General features: G+C 41.3%; 2 protein-coding genes across 2 annotated transcripts; both read left to right on the top strand.

The window, feature by feature from the left end:
* Positions 1 to 3053: 3053 nt before the first annotated feature.
* Positions 3054 to 5750, top strand: mblac1 (metallo-beta-lactamase domain containing 1). The gene is made up of 2 exons (XM_085400599.1): positions 3054 to 3506; positions 4940 to 5750. The coding sequence occupies exons 1-2, from the start codon at positions 3087 to 3089 to the stop codon at positions 5180 to 5182; spliced, it is 663 nt and encodes a 220-aa protein (XP_085256725.1). The 5' UTR covers positions 3054 to 3086; the 3' UTR covers positions 5183 to 5750.
* Positions 5751 to 10105: 4355 nt separating this feature from the next.
* Positions 10106 to 11211, top strand: LOC146675610 (lysophosphatidic acid receptor 6). The gene has a single exon (XM_085402563.1). The coding sequence runs from the start codon at positions 10106 to 10108 to the stop codon at positions 11060 to 11062; it is 957 nt and encodes a 318-aa protein (XP_085258689.1). The 3' UTR covers positions 11063 to 11211.
* Positions 11212 to 19478: the final 8267 nt, after the last annotated feature.

Below are 19478 nucleotides of genomic sequence, written 5' to 3'. Positions count from 1 at the left end.
TTAATAAGGAAATTTTTAAGTGCAATTCTAATAGTAGAGACGGTGTCTGTGTCTGAGCTGAAGGCTCTGCCTCCCATTCTACTTTTAAATACTCTATGTAGTTAAACCACAAGTAAAGCAGCAGGGGCCTGAAGACATTGTGTGTGATGAGAATGATTATACATTTGATTCTGGACCTAACAGGGAGCCAATGAAGAGAAGCCATTATGGGCAAAATACACACACTCTTTCTAGTCCCTGTCAGGACTCTTGCTGCAGCATTTTGGATTAACTGAAGGCTTTTCAGGGAGTTTTTAGGACTTCCTGATAATAATGAATTACAGTCGTCCAGCCTGGAAGTAATAAATGCATGAACTAGTTTTTCAGTGTCACTCTGAGACAGGATATTTCTAATTTTAGAGATGTTGCGCAAATGGAAGAAAGCAGTCCTACCAGTGGGATTCCATTAGGACAAGCAAGGGAAGCAGTTTGTCAAATCTAAAACATAATTTAAGATTTAGACCAATCACTGTCCTTTCAGAATCAGAAAACTTTATTAAGCCTTACGAAAATTATGTCTTGGTTTTTGAAAAGAAAGCTATTGAAACAAATGAATACTCTAAAATACTGAGTGAAAGTCAAAGAAAAAAGTGAGGAGAAAAAGTCAGGAGCAGCTGAAACAGATTTGATCATAAAGCTCCTGTCTGTTAATATGTGCATCCAGCCTTTCCATTACTACCATCTTGTGGCTGCAGTTAGCTATTGTTGCTGAAAGCTGTATTTAGTCTCATTACAAAGTGTAGTCGTCTTTCTCTCTGAGGGCTTTTGGTGTTCTGAGATCCGTTATGATCTCCACTTTCATATGGAAAGGAAGCTAGAATTAACAAATAGATGAGCTTCACTTATTTAGCATAGTAACAGATGAGTTTCCTTTTAGAAAACATGAAATAAGACAAAAAGTCAGAGAGATCAGATAGAAGCTCAGAGTATGGGCCAAGTGAACACAAATAAAACCGTGTTTGAGTTTTCCAGGGTAGACAAGCGTCAGGCTTTGAAACGAATTGAAACACTGTCTGTGTCTTTGGTTGCTATGCTACAGGGGGTGATTGCTGCCATTTCCTCGCTTCAGCCTGTGCGGCAAGTATTCAGATAGTTAGTATGGGTCGGGGTGGTGCTTAAACTAACATAATCATAACCTTTATGTTTCTGTAAGACAGAGTCAATCAATATATTAATTCATCATTAATTTGTATACTAACAGGGACCTAATGTTTCACTGTGTTACTCTGTGGTGGAGCTGTGGACACTATATTGTTCTTTCTGTGCGATTTCCTTTATGTTTAACTTGTTTTTTGGTTAGTTTGCTCCATCATCTGTCTACACTTAGCTATTCTGTCCATAAAAGCTATGACTAAAACTGCTGATAAAGGGTAACAAAGACACAGTCCAACACCTACTGGAAGCTAGTTGAACTTACTGCTGGCAATACAAACCAAGCTTTATGGTTGTACAGGGATTGAATGACCCCTAACAACAGGCCAGACACCTCATACTCCAAAAGCACCCAGAGGATACCCTGAGATACCTGGTTAGATGCCTTCTCCTTAAAAACACGTGTAGACTGGTTGGGCAACCTCCCACACCCCCCCGAATATCCTTGAGAGGATAACGAGCTGGTCCAGTGTTTCAATGACCAGGATGAAAACCACATGTGTCCTCCTGAATCCAAGGTTCAACTAACAGATAAACTCTCTCTTCATTACCCTGGGATAGACTTTATTGGGGAGTATAATCCCTCAATAGTTGGAGCCACATCCTACAGGCCCCTTCTTAATCAGGGGAACCATCACTTCAGTTTGCCCATCTAGAGGCCACCCCAACCTCAACGTTGCAGACACATGTCAGCCAGGACAGTCCTAAGAGATCTACGAGAAACCCAAAGTCACCTTACAAAGAACAAAATTAATAAAAGGAACAATAGTCATAAAATACATAAAATAAGTTAAAATTGCAAAACAGAACTCGACAACAGATCAAATCAGCACTAAAGTGAATAAACCAGTTTGAACAGATGTGTTTTGAGCTGTGACTTAAACACAGAAAGGGAGTCAATATTTCTTATGGCTGGAGGAAGAGAGTTCCAGAGCCGAGCGACTGAAAGCTCACTGAAAGCTCTGTGACCCACAGTGATGAGACCCGCGGACGGAACAGTAAGATGAATAGCAGATGAGGATCTGAGAGGGCGGGAAACAGTGGAGCAGCTCACACAAATATGAAGGAGCAGATTTATGGATACACTTGTACGTGAGAAATAAGATTTTAAAATTTATCCTGGAGAACCATGAGCTTCAGCTTCCCTTGTAATGCAACTGAAGCTTTGCTTGAGGTGGAAGTCGAAGAACTGGCAGACTGGGGCCTCAGACATTCCCAGTGTCTCATCCAGAAGCTTCTTCAGTTCCAGGCTTCTCAGATATGAAGTGACACGTCTTCAGGAAACTTAAGAAGTCCAGTTGCTCTTATTTCTAAACTCTAGATTCCCATGACCTAGATGATGGTGAACCTACACAGACCACTTGACCAGCTGTCTTACTGTGTCTTGTGAAACAACATACATCGTCTTTTTTCACGAGGGTGTAACTATCTGTATGCTGGCATCTGTCTTATTTCCAGCCATTTCATTTCCTGCTTTCGCTTCCATCTCTTCATTGTCTTTATTCTTATCACCACACTGTGTTTGTGCTGAAAGAGAAATCATTTCCTATGACTAAAACTGACTCTGAAGTATGATCTCATTAACTCATCTACAGAAGGCGTTTTGCAGAGGCCGATAATCACCACAGACTTTTTTTTAATAATAAAGAGAGTAAAGTCCAGAGTATTATTTCAGCTTTATTCTCAAACTGATCAATAATATATTTTTCTGAATAAAGCCCTAATACTCCTTCGTGCTTTGCTCCAACCCAATGACTATATAAAAGATGCTTTCAGTCGTCGGTTTAAACCCGCAGTAACAGATAACAACCATTAGAGGGCAGCAGACTTCTCTGTTTATTCCGCTTTTTCAGGAAGAAGAAGAAACGCTCCACACCACTTCCGTAACTGCAGTGATGGAGGTAACCTCTGGTGGATGTTGTTCCCTTAAGAAAGTCCCTCTGTCAGAGACGGAGTTGGATTTCTGCGGTCAGGCGTATTCCGTGTCCGTCCTGAAACCCGGATATTGTTGTCCGGAGACTGACGGGAACTTCAGAGCCGACGGGACCATCACTCTGATAACGGGACTGAAGAATATCCTGGTCGACACTGGGGGGCCGTGGGACCGGGACTTCCTTCTGACGACCTTAAAAAAGAGAGGTTTGGACCCAGAAAACATTGAGTTGGTCGTGGGCACCCACGGACACTCAGACCACATTGGAAATCTGAGTCTTTTCCCAACTGCAAAGATGATTGTTGGATATGACGTCAGTGAAGGGGACAGATACAGTCCCAGCAAGCTGGCAGAGGGACAGACTTACACCGTTGATGAACATGTGAGTTTTTCATTTTTGTCACAACACACACTGAAATTTAAAGGTTGAACCGAGAGATTTATTTCTTATTTTGATCTTCATTTAGCTGGAATACAACACACTGAAACCACCGCGATGCAAACACGGACTGTGTGTGTGTGTGTGTGTGTACCAGTTGTCATTACTATTTACGCAGTAATGAACTATTACACTATTTACATTTACATAATTACCTTAGGGATTAATAAAGTATTCTCATTCGGATTACATTAATTCTCGCTGAAGGCATCAGAACTATGAATAAACACATGAAATTCTGTAGTAAACAAGAAAAGTGTGAAATAACTCAGAACATGTTTGATATTTCAGATTCTTCCAAACAGCCTTTGCTTTGAGTCCTGCTTTGCTCACTCTTGGCGTTCTCTCCATGAGCTTCATGAGGTCGTCTCCTGAAACGGTTTCCAACAGTCTTGAAGGAGTTCCCAGAGATGCTGAGCACTTGTTGGTCCTTTGCCTTCACTCTGAGCTCCATCTCATCCCAAACCATCCACACTGGGTTTAGGTCAGGTGACTGTGGAGGCCAGGACCCATCAGACCAAAGCACAGATGTCCTCTGGTCTAATGTCCACTCCTTGTGTTTCTCAGCAGCTGTTTGACCATAAAGGCCTGATTCACACAGTCTCCTCTGAACATGTAGAGATGTGTCTGCTACTGGAGCTCTGTGTGCATCTATCTGGGCTCTGATCTGAGCTGCTGTTAACTTGTGATTTCTGAGGCTGGTGACTCGGATGAATCCTCAGCAGCAGAGGGGACTCCTGCTCTTCCTTTCCTGGGGCGTCCTCATGTGAGACAGTTTCATCGTGGTCTTGATGGTTTTTGTGACAGCACTTGGGGACACATTCAAAGTTTTAGCAGTTTTACAGCCTGACTGACCTTCAGTTCTTAAAGTAATGATGGGCTGTTGTTTCTCTCAGCTGATTGGTTCTTGCCATAATATGAATTATAATAGTTCTCTAATATGGCTGTCAGCTGTGCACCAACCTGACTGCTGCACAACACACCTGATGGTCCCAACCTCATTAAGAAGGCAAGAAATTCCACAAATGAGCCCTGACAGGCTCACCTGTGAGGGGAAACATGTCAGGTGACCCCATCATGAAGCTCACTGAGAGAAGGCCGAGGGTTTGCAGCGCTGCCAACAAAGCAAAGGGTGGAACCTAAAATATAAAACATATTTATCACTTTTGTCTTTACTACATAATCCCATATATCTTGCTTCATATAGGTGACGTCTTCAGTTTGTATCTACAATGTAGAAAGTAGTAAAAATAAAGAAAAACTATTAAATAATTTCAACAATAATCTCAAAATTTGAGTCCTGTGACAGAGTTGGTGATCTCGTTGGTTTTTCTAAATGTATGTAGTGTTTTTAAATAGTCTTGTTTCATCCACAGGTGTCTATAGTTCCCACTCCAGGCCACACAGGACAAGATATCAGCGTGCAGGTGAAGGGGACCTCAGCAGGCACCGTGCTGATCGCAGGAGATCTGTTTGAGTGCTGCTCAGACGAGAACAGCTGGCGGGATCTAAGTATGAACGCTGCAGTACACGAGGTCAGCCGCCAGGAGGCCTTACGTACTGCCGACGTGATCATACCAGGACACGGACTTCCATTCAGAGTTCTCAGGAACAAGTGACTCCAACTTGTGAATTGAAGGGACTTTACTGAATACTAGGAGCTCGACTCGGATCATTCAAGCCAAAGTTAAGAACTTCTGGCAGGAAGACAAACTTCCACATACACCACTGTGACACTGAATGTAGTTTTCTGTGAATTGCTGTGGGATTTTCTACATTTCTGCCTTAATTCGCTTACCTTTCACAGTGGACTGAGAAAAAACATTCTCTGGTTAATGTTAAATGAACTCATAATAAAACTTGTATGGACTTTTCAACATGTAGCTGCAAAGTTGTGGTGGAACCACTGACATCAGCACACGACACAAATGAGGTCAGTGACAGGAAATGTTTATTGTTCCACTATTAAAGCCTCAAATATCAAACTGGTGTCTACAGAACATTTGTTCACAAAGAAATCTCCATTGTTTCTTTATCACTGTTGGTCAGCAAGTTTATAACCGATCCTGAACTTCCAAAGAAATCCAAACTCCGTTGTCTGTAATCATTAATGCGTCATCTAATAAAGACTATTCAAAACGAGCTGGGTTTTGAAACGATGTAATGGATTAAAGACGAAGAAACAAACTTTTCTGTCCCACATGTGAAGTTAGTCTCGGACATACAGCTAAACAAACAGGTGAGCCTGAAGCTACATGTATCTGCTCGTGTCTGGTTAAAGTCATTTCCACAGCCCAAAGACAAATTCTTCTCTGAAAAGATCAAAATCATCGACGTACCCTCACACAGACCCACAGCTTGTTATCAGTGTGTTATCAACACAAATGCATGGAGGTGCATCTGTGACATGTGACTCAGCTGATTTAGGGCTCGTGATGAGAAAATACATTTTCTTTTTTAAACATTTAGTGCTGTTGACCTTTAGAGGACTCGATATCAAAGAAGCAAGGATCGATGAGTTAAAGAGAACTCCTTTGAAGGGGTGATTTGTTAAAGCCCCACCTTTAGCTGCATCTGAGGACCCATGAGAGCTAAAACACAAACATGAACATTTTATCTGTAAACTTGAAAATGTGGACACTTGGTGAAAAGCAGAACTCTGCAGACTCAGCGTGTACAGGAGGGTGTGCGACGAGCCTCCTACATAAACTGTCTGCAGACTCAGTCGTTCGCACCGTCGCGCTCTTCCTCGCTGATTTGAAGAACTACGGCCCACTCAGGAAGTCAGATATGTGGGAGGGTTGATAGGAGGGGGAGGACCAGCCAGTCTGGATCCTGACATGCAGTTTTGTGTGTGGTTGATATCCGACTCTGATGAAAGGTCACGTGTTTGACGATTTTAAAAAAACAGCAGAAAAAGAGAAAAAACAAAAGAAACTTGAATTAAAAAATTTATTTTTACATAGTGAAAATATTTGACAAACACGAGAGAGCCGAATTAAACTCTACAGATTAATATGTTAATATGCCACAGCATGTCTAATACTGAAACACTCTTTAAGCCTGACACTTGTTCTGCTCCTTCAGTCACATTTACATCTACATAGTTCTGCCACTGTAGAACTATGTAGCCCCAAAACGATGCCAGTTTTGGGGCTTGTTTTGTGTTTTTTCCTGTTTCTGTTGTGTTTTGTGTTCTTTTGCAGCTTTTTTCTATTTGCTGTTGTTTTCTTAAGTTGCAGTCCACTTGACCTCTCAGGGTCACTGTTAGTTGGGGTTTGGGGAAGGTTGGGGTAACATCCTGTCAGCTGTGACTGAAGAAAGGTTTGTTCCACTGATGTTTCCTCCAACATCCAGATGAACAGAACCCGGGTGATTTGCTCGCCTCTAGAGGGATCTCTCTTCTAAGATATAAATATGATGTAAATTTAACATCAAGCTAGAAGTAAATCAAGCTCAGCATTATTCATGTAAGCCAGTCAATAATAACTAAAACTTAAAAAAGACAACGAGCCTCGTCTGTTTTGTCACATGACTTTGAATTTAGAAAATAGTCATTTTTATTTTAATACAAAGATTTTTAGATCTGCTTGGAGATGACCCAATAACATTTGTAACATAATTAATTTTGTTTATGTTTACACAAACAATAACGATATGAGAGCAAACTACAGACTGTGTGTGGATACATTTCCATAACACGTACAGAAAATGTAAAGAAAGTATTCGTACCACACACACGTGTGAAAACTGAGCAGAGAGAAGCTGACCGATGTCAGCACAGGAAGCTGCCTTGTGGCAAAGATATCAGCTCACCACAGAAGTGCTCTTCTTCTGCTTCCACTGGATCTTTATAAATTTAATCATCAAACAGGTAAAACTCACACTATCAGCGCATTTACAAATTACCTTTAAACACTATTTTATACTATTTAACACTATTTTAGTACTTGTCACTCAGCTCTACAGAGGGTAAAACCAAACCAGAAAATTGTGGGGAATGTTATTTGTGTATCTTCCTGTCCTTACCTTAGTCTGTGTGAACGACATGAAACTGAAAGAAATGTACTGGTTTGAAAATGCACTGACTATTTCATGTTATTTCAAACAGACACAAATAATGTTTAGAAACAGAGATACTGTTGTACCTTTGCATGTCTTCATGGTGTGAAATGTTTTACAAATTGTCACAAAAACAAAAACCCAGTAAACTAAAGCAAAGCGCAACATTTGGCCAAACGTGGATTTTCATTTACAAGCTCTCAGCTAAAATCTTCCAGGTAGCCAATGACTTTTCAGCTATTTGTTATAACCAAATGGAAATGTTACAGTGAATGAGCTGTAAACCCAGAGCACTTGTATGATGTGTAATTATGAAAGGTAACATTAGAAGTACTTTTAAGTACTCTGCAATAGGCTCTTATGGTGGATTTGGGATCTTGTAACAAAAGAATACATAGGACGACTAATTTTTCATCATGTCCATTCATTTCTTTTCTCACGTACATATTTGAGTAGGTTGGGGGATATGCATGGCAACATATGTGATAGACTGTTTTACATTCGTCCTCCCAAACTACTTAAGGACATATGCCATTTAAAGTGCTATCTTTCCTGATAACGTGTTAGTGAAGCAATAAGTTTATACTGTGTATATACTGTTGGAGCTACAATGCCTTTTGAGTACAGCTTTTACAGATTATGTAGCAAAAACTCCACAGAGGGGGATTATTTTTCCACGATTGCACCCTGTGGAAACAGCTTTGCCAGACTCCAGATTTTTATTTCCTGTGCGTACACGCAGCATGATGTGCTGTTCTGTTATGAATGGTTAAACTGGAGGCATGCAGACTAAGTGCAAGTGCAAGGCCTAGACGAGAACAGGCAAGAGAGCAGGACTGAGTTGCATGTTCTCAGTTAAACACATGAACACACTTGGGCCATATGGTGGTGAGGGTTTAAGTGAAGCCAGTGGACTGTGACTCGAGGAACAGATATGGTCTGGGGGAAGGAAGACAGGAGAATTAGTCCATGCATCATTTTCGAGTAATCTCTCCACAACCATAATTTACTCAAATGAGAGGGATACACTGAGTCCAAATTCCTCGGAGTCATGCAGAGAGGCAGAGAGGGTGAGCAGGCAGGAGAAGACAGGTGGAGTTTTGAGAAGGAGGTGCTGTAAGAAAAACCATTGGGTGCAAACATGTCAATCTCCTCCCTCAATAGCTGTCTTACCTTCTGCTGCTGTGCTGGAGAAGGGGAACTGGCCACGCCCATCTGCCTGTGCCACCAGCACGCACTCTTCTCGCCTCAGCCCCCAGCTCCTCACTACCACTGCCCGAGCCTTCTACCAAACTCGTGACAAATAAGCTCTCCAACTCTATTACCTCACACAACCCTCGTCTTCCTCTCTCCGTGTCCACTAGAGTTGGATGTCTTAAGACCTGTCTTGGTCTCGATACCAGTCTCGAGACCACTTTTACGTGGCCTTGGTCTTGTCTCGACTTTGTCTTGGTCTTGGTTTTGGTCTCGATACCTTGTGGCCTTGGTCTTGTCTCGATTTTGGTCTTGGTTTTGGTCTCGATACCTTGTGGTCTTGGTATTGTCTTGGTTTAGGCGGTCTTGACTACAAGTCTAGTGTCCACTCAGTAATCTCTGCTCCCTTTTCTTCCCATAGACCGTTCAAGTCCTCCGCCAGTTATCCCTGCAATCCCAGAACTGTTATTGTTACTCTGTCACTGTAGATAAGTCATTTACACTCGAGCTAAATGCGTACTGTGATCTGCTGCTGGGGTCCGCCTGAGTTGCTCCTAACAAACTCACCTTTAAAAAGACTTCCGCTTTCTTACAGTCAGTGGAGAATACTGTGCTAACATCCTCCTTCACAGCACGAGGCGGCTCTATTCCCCTCTCTAACATGTGTTCAATCACATTGAAGCCAGTGATTGGCTCCTCTGCCACCCTATCTTCCTGAGCTACTAATACTGGTACTAGAAGCTTTGACTGCGGAGCCTCTTCTGTGGGTAACCTGAATGTGATTTCAGCCCACCCAGCAAATAGCCAATGATAGAGCTCAATCATCCTTGTAGTGTCCCTTCAGTGGTATGAAGCTGTGCGAGGGCGAGGTCTGTTTTAATCACTAACATATTGCAAAGACTTAGGCCTGACGACGGCTTCAGTAATTCCAGCTTCACTGTGATTCGTTTTAAGTCCAGTTTCGATTTGGTGAATCAGGTTGGAGTCTGACAGTTTGTCTTTCTTACACCAATTCAGAACTGTGTGTGACTGTGTGTAGTCACTTCAGTGAGCTGCTTCACTTATGGTTCTGATCAGCGTGTGCTTCTTTGACTGTTTCCCAGCTGAGATAGTAGTTTGTAACATTGCTGCCGTAGTAATCAAAGAAGCTTTATGTTGACATGACATAAGTTACAGTTATTTGATTGACGACATCTGAGCTGAACATGAATTGTTCTTTGATACTTAAACCTGCAACAAACCTGTTTTTTTCATGCATTATTTTTTCTGCTTTCTCACAGGTCACGATGTCCATCAGCAACACCACTACCTGCACCAATGACAGTACGAACCACTTCGACATCATCCACGTGTGCTTGTACTCCTTCATCTTCATCGTGGGTCTTACTTTGAATGTTATAGCTCTGGTATTTTTTTTTTGTCAAATCAAATCCAGATCCCCAACAGTTGTCTACATGACCAACCTGACTGTGGCGGACTTTTTACTCATCCTCACATTGCCAGTGAGAATCTACTACCACCTTGGATTAGAAGGCATTCCTCTGGTGTTGTGTGATTGCCTTGGCTTGATCCTGAAGGCCAACATGTATGGGAGCATCTTATTCCTCGCTTGTATTTGCTTTGACCGCTGTGTCGCTGTCAGCTTTCCTATGTCTACAAGAATTCAGAGAGCAAGACAGAAGTCATGGTTGATTTGTCTTGGAGTGTGGATACTGTCCTTTGGTCCAAGTGTGCCAATCTACATCCTCAAGCGTGAAAATGTTTCTTTAAATGTTACTAAACATTGCTTTGATAACCCACCGGTTTATGCCACACAACCAGCAGTAGTTTTTTCCACTTTATTTCTGGGGTTTGGGCTCCCTTTAGCAATTATGCTAGTATGCTCCTGGATATTGGTTCATACTGTTCAAAAAAGCACTGTGGCTCAGACAAATCTGCTGAACAGCAGAAAGATCCGGAGGATGATTGCTACAAGTCTGCTTATTTTCCTATTCAGTTTCTCTCCATACCATGCTACCCTAGTTGTCCTCTCCCTGCACAGAGAGCCTATAACCTCTAGAACTTGTAGCGGTATGCACCCCATGTTGGCTGCATACCGCTACAGCCTGGTGGTGGCTTGTCTAAACACAGTGCTTAACCCCATTGCGTATTATTTCACCACAGATACCTTCAGGAAGAACATGGTGATAGGCACTGTTCAAAAGATGTTCCCCCTGTACAATCTGAGTTCAGGGCAGAGATAGCTGAGTGCTCACAATAGCTGAAAGATGTTGGAGGATCTCTTAGTCCCACTTAGCTCCATGGGTCACTGTTATCCTGAAAGGTGCATTCTGGGCATGTTTTCCTCAGTTGTCTGTATCTGTCTGTCTTTGGTTTATGTTCTCACCAACATCATCACCAGCACGAGTTCTGTTTTTCTCCTTTGTGCTCTTTCCATCACATTTGATGAAATACAAGCAGACTGTGAAATGACTTTTGCTTTTCTCTATATTGCTACTCAACCTTTAACGTCTTATTTATGAGGTGTTCTTTAAATGAGGGTCCTTCCAAAAGGTTCTTAACTCACTGGCATTAATTTTAGTTTTAATATCAAACCTGCAGCACAGCACAGTGCAGCCAGAGACACTGTTTCATCAACCACCAAGGCAAGTATTATGCTTGCACAATACTAAGCCATCACAGGGAAGTGTTTCTCCACAACAACACATCTTGCATAATCTTGTATATACTATGTCTTCACAATGGTCATAAAGGTTTTTTTTTTTGGTTTTTTTTTACCATGCAATAACAGATTCTAAAAACAAACAATGTAATGCACAAAGCTCATGGAGATGCAATAAAATAATATTCTATTATAAAAAAGTAGAAGATAATATCTTTTATTATACACGTTTGAACTACGTAAACATGAATTGCTATTGCTCTGCAAGGGTCCATTTATTCTGTTCCAAATTGTTTTAGTGCTGTCCGCATTAATGCGGCAAATCTCAGCGAGTTAAAGTGGATCGCCCCGTGCATAGAGCTGCATGGCATCAATGCGTTAGCGTGGTTAGCTCGTCAACACGTTGATGCCGTGCAGCCCCACGCACGGGGAGATCCACCTTAACTCGCTAACTGAGATTTGCCGCATTAATGCGGTCATGGCGTTAACATCATTTTAAAGAGATTAACACTGACAGCACTAAAAAATTTATATAAGAAGCACATAAACAGATTATCTGATTATTAGCAGCTAGCGGCTACGTGACTCCCGCTGAAGCAGTAATATTGTATTTAATTTTTCACACACTGCTTCTGTGTGTTGGCTTCGTTTTGTTAAATAAATAATTATACGATGTAAGATGTCTGATTTTGTTGTTCACCTGAAATTGTATGTGCATCATCTGAAGACCATATTATTTATTACTATGTTCTGTTATGTTGGATAGCACAGGGGCCAAGACTTGATTGTATTCTTTCATCATTTCTAAACCTGTTTCCAAAAAAGTCAGGACACTGGACACAACAAATCGAATGTTGTAACTTTATCTTGCAAGTTCAGCACCTGGACTCTTTTACCAGAAAGCAATGCTGTTGGAAACTGTAGATAATGCGTCTGGTTAAAAGCCCATCTCTGAAACAGAGCTTGTCTGTACACCAGCATATTGCAGCTCCAAAACATGTATAATGAATACATGAAATGATATTCTTGTATTCTCTGTGTCAAGTCGCTAAATGAAAAGTCCCCTGCTGTTATCTCCTGTCTCTTTATTGTTGTCTGTCCACTTTGAAAAGGTCACAAAACTAAAAAAAAACAAACAAACAACAACCTGGTGGCTGTTTTATTTTGCATTCTGATTGGATGAGGACATGATGATAACAACCTTCAATCATCCTCCTCATTAGGTTCCTCATCGTGGGAGTTTCAAAGGAATATCAAAATTGGACCTCTTAGGCTTCAAGTTTGCTTATTTCAGCCTTTATGGCCAAACATTTTGTTCCATCAGTTTACTGGGGAGTTCTCACTAAAGTAAGATTGTTGGGAAGTTGGAAACTTTATCCTGGCTTTTCATTGTAAAGCAGTGGCTTCTTAGGTGCTGAGCAGCCTTGGAATTGTGATAAAGTGAATTTAAAGTCAAATAATCTTTCTATAAACACATTTTGGACTAAATGTATGAATGCCTGATGCATGAAATAGATGCAGCAGTTATGCGATAAATCTAAAGAAATCAAACCATCGATGTGTAACAATAAGAAAAGATGCGGGGAAAAAGTACCGAACACATGAAGAAAGGGAAATCACATGGAAAGTCATGACATCAGCTGAAATCTGTCAGTAATTAGAAAGCAATCCTGTCACTTAGTACTGATTATTATCAGCTGGTTCAGGCCTAATTGATGGCCAATAAAACGTTGTGTCATTACCAATGTGCCACACAATGGACATTTCATGATATATAAAACCAGTGAGCGTCTAAGGACTGTTGCAATCGTATTGCTGCGAAACATAACGATGACATTGGTTACAGAAGAATGTCTAAACTACCGAAGCTTCCACTGAGGACTCTGGGAGCTGAATTTGCATGAATGGAATAATGTACTGAGACATTCCTGACAAAAATCTACCAGGAGGATGAACAAAGAGTGCATGTTTCAGCAAGACAATGATGCCAAACACACGGCCAAGGAAACGCTAAACTGGTACCAGCCAATCAGCTGCCCTGAATCCAAATCTATGGGGAGTTATAGCACGGGCCACGGGACCTTCAGGATTTGAATGTGTGGGAGAATGGGCCAAAGCCACACCTGAGCAGTGCCTGCAGCATGTTTCTTCATACAGACGGTGTCTTCAAAGGTCATTATACCTCAGCATCATACAAAGTATTCAACTTAAGAATTTACACAGCGTTTTTCTTGTAATTACAATTGTTTGCTGAAGTGAATAAAACAGTGTGCTCTGTAATTGAAGGGCAGGAACAGCTTTGGTGTTTCTGACTGTGTGGCCACCCATGGCTCCAACACCATTGTGAAGTTTGCTGATGACACAGTGGTGTTGGGTGCCATCTCCAACAACGATGAGGCGGCCTACATGGATGAAGTGAAGAATCTGGCATCGTGGTGCCAGGGCAACCACCTCCAGCTGAACGTCTGCAAGACCAAGGAGCTGGTGGTGGACTTCAGAAGGGGTCAGCACAGAGACTACAAGCCCATTATCATCAATGGAGCTCCAGTGGAGAGGGTGCAGTCCTTCAAGTATCTTGGTGTTCACATCTCCTCAGACCTGACATGGGCTGCCCACATTCAGGTCCAGACCAAAAAGGCTAGGCAGCGCCTGTATCACCTACGACAACTGAGGAAGTTCAGGGTCTCTCCAAAGATCCTCAGGATTTTCTATACAGGCGCTGTGGAGAGCATCCTCACACAGAACATGACATCGTGGTTCGGGAACAGCTGTGTGAAGGACCAAAAAGCTCTCCAGAGAGTGATCCGTAAAGCAGAACGCTGCTGCAGGATTGCTCTCCCCCCGCTTCAGGACACCTACACCAGGAGATGCCGGACTAGAGCAGCGCAGATACTGAAGGACCCGTCCCATCCTGGCAACAAACTGTTCCAACTTCTGCAATCTGGTAGAAGGTTCCGCATCTTCCGGGCAAGGACAGAGAGACTCAAGAGGAGCTTCTATCCCCAAGCCACCCGTGCCCTAAACACACACACCCGCCCTCTCACATCATCTATAATTGACTGAGACAGGACTCTTCCAGACACTAAACCAAGGCACAATGTACATTTCAATTCCTTTAATTTTAAATATGTTTATATTGTCTATCCTGTAAAATAGTCAGATGTCCATTCATATTAATGTACAGAATTCACCTGCTTGCTGCTACTACTGCACATTCACCCAATGTGTATATACTATATATATATATATATATATATATATATATATATATATAATGTTCTTCCTCTACATCCCCCCCCCCCCCATTTTTTTGCACATGTTGAGGAGCGTGTCAGGCTACATTTCACTCTGTGTTATACTTGTATAACTATGCATGTGACAAATAAAGAACCTTGAACCTTCTGCTTTTGCTTTGACTGCACAACTTTAACAGACAGATCTTTATGAGAAGTTGAAATTGTGTTCATGTCTGTGGCTTCCTGTGGTGTGGTTGTCTATGTGTGTGATCTCTAAAAACAACAGACCTTAGACACAAAGGCTCTAGTTTTGCTGTAACTTCCTCTTGTTCAAACTGAAATGCTTGAATGTGTAAAGAAACTGTATTTTTACTTGTGAAAAGCATGCCGCTGTGGCTGTTTCTTTGCGAGGACCAAATTAAGTTTAAAATCAACATTTAGAATCAAAGCAATCGGAAGGTTCAGCTGAGAATGCTACTTTAAAAATCTGAACACTTCATCCAGCATTAGGACCTGGAATATCAACCATGTCTTTATTGGAAGGCTACACATTTTATTCTTCATCATACAACTGTACAGTTTTAAATTGGCATCAGATCATTTCCCTTATGTTTTAAAGTAGTATAATAATGTAATATTTAAAGACACACAGAGGTGGATCAGCCCTATAATAACACATCAGTAGAGCAGAGAGCAGAGTACTGCACAAGCCTTCAAATGAAAAAGAGTTTGTATAAAGTCTCAGAGGGTCTCAGGCAAGGAGGCGTTTGCTAAATCACTACTTTAGTTAGTGGTGGATACGCGACGATTCCTGACCAATAAGTGCTTTTATTTTTGTAGCTATGGTACAGAAGTGTTTGTCATTTCGATGTATTACAGTGACAATGTAGGACAACTATTAATAACAAAATGCATTAAAAATAAAAAGAAGAACAGCATTTTTTCACTTTTTCTAGGATTATACTTTCTGGCTTTGAAGCTTTATCAGAAGCTCACAATCACATCTTCTTTATAATAAAGGCTGTAAGGACATATCTGCAAATACTCAGTCAATCAATCAGAATAATTGGTTGATGTGGAGACCGAGGCCACATGGACGACACAGTCGTTACTAAACACAGTAGCATTCCTACGTTATGGTGAAACGGTTTACATATTAGTTAGTTATTTGTACACTTGGGCAATGAAGCGTACATCTCAGTGTAAATCATGCAGTGTAAAATATAAGCTTTTGGTGACTCCAAGTGGTTGAACAAAAGGATGGGAAAAGTTCTTGCAGACATTCATGTAAAACTGAACATCAGCAAGAACATCTACTTCAAAATGATCAATAATTTATATTATTGATCATGAAAACAATGTGCACACTTACATTCTTGGGCAATGCACAGTACCTACAGTGCATCTCGTAAATTAATTCATTTGTAATCCAAAAACACAAGATTGTTTAAAAGGCTTTTTTGAGTTAATTTTCCTTTGTTAGGATAATCTGTGAGCACTTTTTTGTTTCTTTGGCTGTAGTGTTTAATATGATGGTAGGTTCTAAAAGATTTACCGCAAAACAAGTCTAATTTATATCACCAAATTCCACAACAATTCCTTATTTAACATATCACCAGGACCGTTGTGAAGTGCCAGGAAGATTGCAAAGATTTACACTCCAGGGAAACTAAACAACCTCTTGCTGAGCCAGTGGCACAACACAGAAGAGCTAACTCTCCTAGGCTTGCAGATTTAACTGAATTAACCAACATGCCACTTTTAATGAAAGTAGAAGACAATCTGACTCGAGGGAAGTCTCTGTCCCTATCACTCATGGGAAGGATTGCTTCAAGAAAAATGGTGGTTTGATTATTTTATGTGATCCCGAGTGAACCATCAGCTGCCTGGTTCAGATCTCTGGATTCGTACATTTCTAAATTCCTTTGGAAATATAAACCTGCATGTATCAGCTGAAAAATGCTACAAAGGGCCAAGGATAAAGGAGGACTAGAGCCGCCTAACTTTCAACACTACTTTTTAACCAACAGGCTTCAGTTCATCTCCGGATGGTTAAAACACGCCCACTAAGATGAGCCTTGTAGAACAGGCACTGTGCAATAATCTGGAGATTTCTGACCATTTATCAGCTCAAACATCAAACGACATGAATGCTTTAAAAGCATCAACATCAGCTCCTCTCTGACAGCATGGTGGGAGTTTCTAAAAATAACAGTCTTCATGAATCCCATGCAAACGTACACCTATCTGGAACAATCCGGACATATTACAAAACAATAATATGATAAACTTCACAGATTGAAGTCGTAAAGGAATCAAATACTTGGAACATATTTTAGAAGGAACAGACTTTATTCTGTTCGACAGATTAGTTCTACAGTACGGGTTCAACAAGAAAAGATTTTTAGAATATCAACAAATGAAATGTATAATAAAAAAGAAATTTAAACCTAATCAAGTCTAAATGAAAAACACCATCAAGTGTGCACAGTTTCTCAGAACTCCCAAGTTATATATAGGACGCTCCTGTCACGGCCTGGGGGGTCAGCAGGACGTTGATCGGCCATTTCTACCTTTGTCTCTCTCCTCCTCTCTGTCGCCGGGGAAGAACTCACTGTGGGTTCACGCCCACGGAAGGGGAACACACCTGATGCCCATCAAGGCGATCGGCATTTAAGCCAGAAGGAGTCTGCTGGTCTTCGCTGGATCGTTGTCTGCCACCCGTCAGTGAGAGTCAAAGTTACAGCTCAGTTAACATTGTGAACGTTGTAATTAATTCTCGTTTCCTCGTCTACAGGACTCCTGGATACCTTCCCGTGTGAATCAGTGTGTGGAGAGTGGAGAGTGGACCTGTGGTCATGTGTGTGTGTGGAGAATTGGAGAACGAGTGACTACCCCTTTGGATTTACCTGGAGCGCCGTCCCTCACCTTGTTGTATATAGCACTGCCCTGCACTTCCTGTTTATACACCTGGTGGATTCTGTAAATAAATTCTTGTGTACAGCTGATTCTGGCTTCCTGCGCTTGAGTCCCCCACGCTGAACCGTAACAGCTCCCCAAAATAGATGAATCAATATCCCTTCATATTATGTCTGTGAAGGTTCTCAGTCATCCAGGTCATCGAAGTCTAAAGAGCCTGGAAAGAAAAGTTTCTTGAAAAACTTCAAGAAGTCCACACATTTTTCTTTAGAAGCTGCTTAGATCCCTTCCTATTGGGAAATGGGCGGTGGATCTATCAGTCAGAACAAACATCTGGTGTTAGATTTATTTAAAAACCCATCCATCCATTTGTCCTTCTCAGGGGCACTGCAGCCTACGGAGCCCATGTTGTACTCGTATAACGATGCATGTGACAAATAAATAATTTTGGATCTTGAATTTAGTTTCTGGTTTTCTTTAATGAGTTTTAGATCTTGGGTTTTGTTATTGTGCCTCCTTTGTGCTCCATGTGTCACGTCTAGTCAAGTTTTCATGTCTGTTCTCATGGTTTCCTTTTTAATTTTGCGTGTCTGTCTCACAGATGCAGGCTCCCCCCACCTACGAGCCTGCATTTGGGCCGTTTCATGACAGCTGCCGGTCACGGACAATGACTCCCACCCTCTCCGTAACACACTGAAGAGCGATTTCTTCAACCTTGCAGTCTGAGGGAATGACACAGGAGGTTGTTCCTACCTCCCTCTATCAAACTAATGCATCTACTTGGGTCAGACCCACACACTGAACCAGACACTCTGTCACTTTTTGTACGCCACAAAGTATATTTGTGCACCTGTGCACTCACACCTGTAATATCCCAGAAACATTAGTGTTAATACTTTAATATTTATGTTTATATCTCTATTTCTACACTTTATATGATTGCTTAGTGTCTGTTGTACGTTTCATTGATTCTGATTCTGAAATAGTCAACGATTTGATCTAGCTAAAAATTAAGCCATGTACGAAAAACAAATGCTTTATTCAAATTGGAAAGACAGCAGCAATGTGGAGGATTCAGTCAGCAATTTGAAATAGTGCAGTATATGCAGATTCTGTTTCCTGTAAGCTGTCAAGAGTCTTTTATCTAACTTAAACTTGTGATGTTACTATTCTAAAACGAATTCAAAGCTCTGAATTTCTAAAATAACAATCACAACCCATTAAACGTTCACAAGATGACCACAAGATGTCTCTGCAGCACGTGCCGTGGACAGCGCAAAAAGCAAAGAAACACAAAGCAGGACAGACAAATGCGTCTGGAATGAAAGTGCGAGAACAGAGATGCTGTTGTTAAAGGTGAAACATGACTATCAACATACTTTAGCTGCAGTATAGTTTGTAACCAGTGTGACATAAACTAACTAACAACGCGCAGTGAATGGTAGCTACACAAAAGCCTGTTTCATCACGTATTTGACCCCGGGATCTATTTTTTCTCCAAGCTTCATTTTTAATTGTGGTGAACTTCACGTAGCTGCCTGATGCGCATTCTGCTCATCAGTGGACTGAATTGTCTTTGGGTCATCAGTAATAAAGCGCCTTCAGGCGACTGTGGTTGTGATTTGGCGCTATATAAATAAAATAAACTTGAATTGAATCAGTATAATTCAGGGTTGTATATTATAATAAACGTGTTGAGACATTTTCCAGCTCACATGTATTCATTACTGTTTCCCCCAATACCGAATTTAAAACTTTTTTATTCAGGAGCTAAAGTTAAAAACGGGAAAGTGGGTAAGTGACGTGTCCGTGATGGTGTTTGTGTGGCGCAGAGGAACCACA

The sequence above is a fragment of the Rhamphochromis longiceps genome, linkage group LG3 (genome assembly GCF_057381845.1).
Source record: "Rhamphochromis longiceps isolate RC_006_pf linkage group LG3, R_longiceps_female_GT1.1, whole genome shotgun sequence".
Taxonomy (NCBI): domain Eukaryota; kingdom Metazoa; phylum Chordata; class Actinopteri; order Cichliformes; family Cichlidae; genus Rhamphochromis; species Rhamphochromis longiceps.
The sequence above is the reverse complement of the archived record's forward strand: the minus strand, read 5'-3'. Positions and strand labels throughout refer to the sequence as shown.